Source organism: Sinocyclocheilus anshuiensis, unplaced genomic scaffold (genome assembly GCF_001515605.1).
Source record: "Sinocyclocheilus anshuiensis isolate Anshui unplaced genomic scaffold, SAMN03320099.WGS_v1.1 scaffold12, whole genome shotgun sequence".
Lineage (NCBI taxonomy): Eukaryota > Metazoa > Chordata > Actinopteri > Cypriniformes > Cyprinidae > Sinocyclocheilus > Sinocyclocheilus anshuiensis.
This window is the reverse complement of record NW_015555713.1, coordinates 609,385-612,465: the sequence shown is the minus strand read 5'-3', so window position 1 is coordinate 612,465 and position 3,081 is coordinate 609,385. Positions and strand designations below refer to the sequence as shown.

At 36.1% G+C, this 3,081-nt stretch overlaps 1 protein-coding gene across 1 annotated transcript in view; it reads left to right on the top strand.

Annotated features, from left to right (window-relative positions):
- The window catches only part of LOC107672120 (E3 ubiquitin-protein ligase SMURF2-like), a 57,710-nt gene extending 57,069 nt beyond the window's left edge, over positions 1-641 (top strand). The window contains exons 19-20 of the mRNA XM_016465203.1: positions 156-213; positions 542-641. Of these exons, the coding sequence (XP_016320689.1) occupies positions 156-213; positions 542-641 (158 nt within the window). The remainder of the gene's footprint in view (positions 1-155; positions 214-541) is intronic.
- Positions 642-3,081: the final 2,440 nt, after the last annotated feature.

Sequence of the window (3,081 nt, the reverse complement as noted above, 5' to 3'; positions counted from 1 at the left end):
TTTTCCCCATTCAAAACTATACGAGTGACATGTCTTGGGTATTCTATAGTCTTTGGTAGTAATTAGTCATTTGTAGTGGATTACTTTTTTTGAGTAACTTACCCAACACTGATAATCATACATACATGTTTGCTGTAAAATGCTTGATGATCCAGGTGCTGCTGGACCACGTCTCTTCACCATCCATCAGATCGACGCCAGCACCAATAAACTGCTCTCTTAAATTGTAATATTTCACAATATGGCTGTTTTTACTGTATTTTTATCAAATAAATGCAACTTTTATGAGCATAAGTGACTTTTAAAAAAATTAAATAAAAATAGTCTTACCAACCCCAAGTTTTTGAATGGTAGTGTATAAATATTACAAATATTTGAAAACAATATTTTTGTTATCATTATACAATAATAATAAGATAGTATTCTCAAATGTCAAATATTAGACAATTAATCAGTCTCACCAATATATCAGTCCATCTCTAGTACAAACTATTTTCTGCACTAATTCACCACTATTAATTTCTTTTCAATTGCGGCTCAGCTTCAACCGTATTGACATTCCTCCATACGAGAGCTACGATAAACTCTATGACAAACTGCTGACGGCCATCGAGGAGACCTGCGGCTTCGCTGTGGAATGATCGTCCGCCGCCGGAGCTCGCAGAGGAACCTTTCTCCAGGCGGGACAGACCTGTCAGTCAGCCGGCAGATGTGTGGGCCTCACGAGGAGCTCAGACGGAAAGGCTGAGGAAGGGTGGATTATCCCGCAGCACTCGACGCCTGATGCTGCTATACAGATCTTTCTGCATTATTTGAAAAGAAGAGAAGAAAACAACGTATCTTTTCAGCTGCTAGTAACTCTCGTACTTACTATTTTGGAACCTCCTCTTCCTCTTCCTCTTTTTTTTTTTTTAAAGTCCATACGTTGATTTTTAGCATTAAGACAACATATTAACAGTATTTCATGTAGCATTTTCACAGACTAGACTTTAGGAGAGGCCGAACTTTAGCGGGGCACACAGAACAAGAGTGTTCAGGCATAAGCTAACGCAGAAGCACTACTGTTCTTACCGAAGACTAGACGAGAGGAAGAAGCCAATGTCAACTAAAGACTAAGTTTGTCATTTGGGACTTGCAAAGGGTGCTGATCTTCGGCCCACTTGGACTTCAGCAAGCCGCGAGATGAATTTCCTTTCGATCAGGGAACTGGTGCTGGACCACGTCTCTTCACCATCCATCAGATCGACGCCAGCACCAATAACCTGCCCAAAGCACACACGTGGTGAGCACATCTCTACAGACTTGTGATCAACCAATATGTTTTTTTCAAAGGAGAGAGAGCAGTGTAGTAAAAAGCTCAATATAATGAAAATATATGTACAATTTAAAGAAAACTTTATTTTTGTATTTATATTTAAAATATTACACACTACCATTCAAATTTTAAAAGAAATTAATACTATTATTAAGCAAATTATTTACAAGTGCTGCTTTATATATATATTTTTTTTCATTGTATGATAAATATGTGTGGGTGGGTGCATTTTTGCATTTATATTTTTTTATTTTATGATTTTTTAAATTATTATATTTCCTTTTAATTAGATTATAGAAATATTTAAAATGTACACTGTCCTTAAAGTTTGCGGTCAGTAAGATTTTTTTTTTTAATGAAATGATTACTTTTATTCAGCAAATGTACATTAAATTATTTAAAAGTGACAACAGAGAGACATAATATTATAAAAGATTTGTTTTAATTAAATGCTGTTCTTTTGACATTTCTATTCATAAAATAATTCTGAAAAACTCTCACAGTTTCCACAAACATATTAAGCTTACATCTCACGATATATATATAACGTTGATTTTTAGCATTAAGACAACATATTAACAGTATTTCATGTAGCATTTTCACAGACTAGACTTTAGGAGAGGCCGAACTTTAGCGGGGCACACAGAACAAGAGTGTTCAGGCATAAGCTAACGCAGAAGCACTACTGTTCTTACCGAAGACTAGACGAGAGGAAGAAGCCAATGTCAACTAAAGACTAAGTTTGTCATTTGGGACTTGCAAAGGGTGCTGATCTTCGGCCCACTTGGACTTCAGCAAGCCGCGAGATGAATTTCCTTTCGATCAGGGAACTGGGCTCCACTGGCCTCTTCTGGGCTGCCCTACACCAGACACCATCTTGACTGCTCCATTCCTCAAGACTGGTGTCATCCGCAGACTGATTTATAAGCTTGTTGAACGTGAACGTGAACGAATACATGAATTCTTAGGTAGGTAGGTAGTCTAGCTTTATTTTTTTACGGCGTGAGAGGACGAGGTAAAAAGAATAAAATTATACAGATCTAATATATTGGCATCGTCACAGGAACCGTTGCCGATGTTTCCAGAGCAGAAAATGAAGTTGTGCCCATTGAAAAGGCTTCAGTGAGGTTGGCATTGGCTTGCTTTGAATGTTCAAATTCCATCTTTTTTTTTTTTGTAAGAAAACTTGTGAAGAAAAACATTTTAATATGTTGCATTATTGGTGTCAACTTTTTGGTAAACTGTATTCTTATTTGTCTCCGATGTCAATCGAACCCTTTAACAGATTTAAATATGATGCATATGTATGAGCATGTTAATGAGATGTGAAGTGTCTTCCATTTCATACCTTCTCATTATATTGTTACCGTTTATTTTCTGGGCCTGTTTTTTATTATTATTATTTCATAAAAGAAGAAATGTAACTGTTTACCCCTCATGGAAATCAAGGGAGAGTAGTGTCCGTATTACTTCTTATTTTTGTAATTTATTATTAACCCATTGTAGTACCAATTTACTGAACATTTTTACCATGAAAAATGTCACTGGCCTTCAGTGAGCATTACAGACGAACTGCAAGAATCGCTGTACTAAAGATCAAGAAACAATTCTGTCTTTTATAGAAATACATCAGCTTTAGGGGTAAATCTAGCAGAAAACAACAAAAGCATGTCTGATGTGCTCTTTGTAAGCCTCTGAAATGCACATCTTGAAAATCTGTTCCTTCAAGATTATTAAAAGAAACTGCATAGATAAACACATGCGGT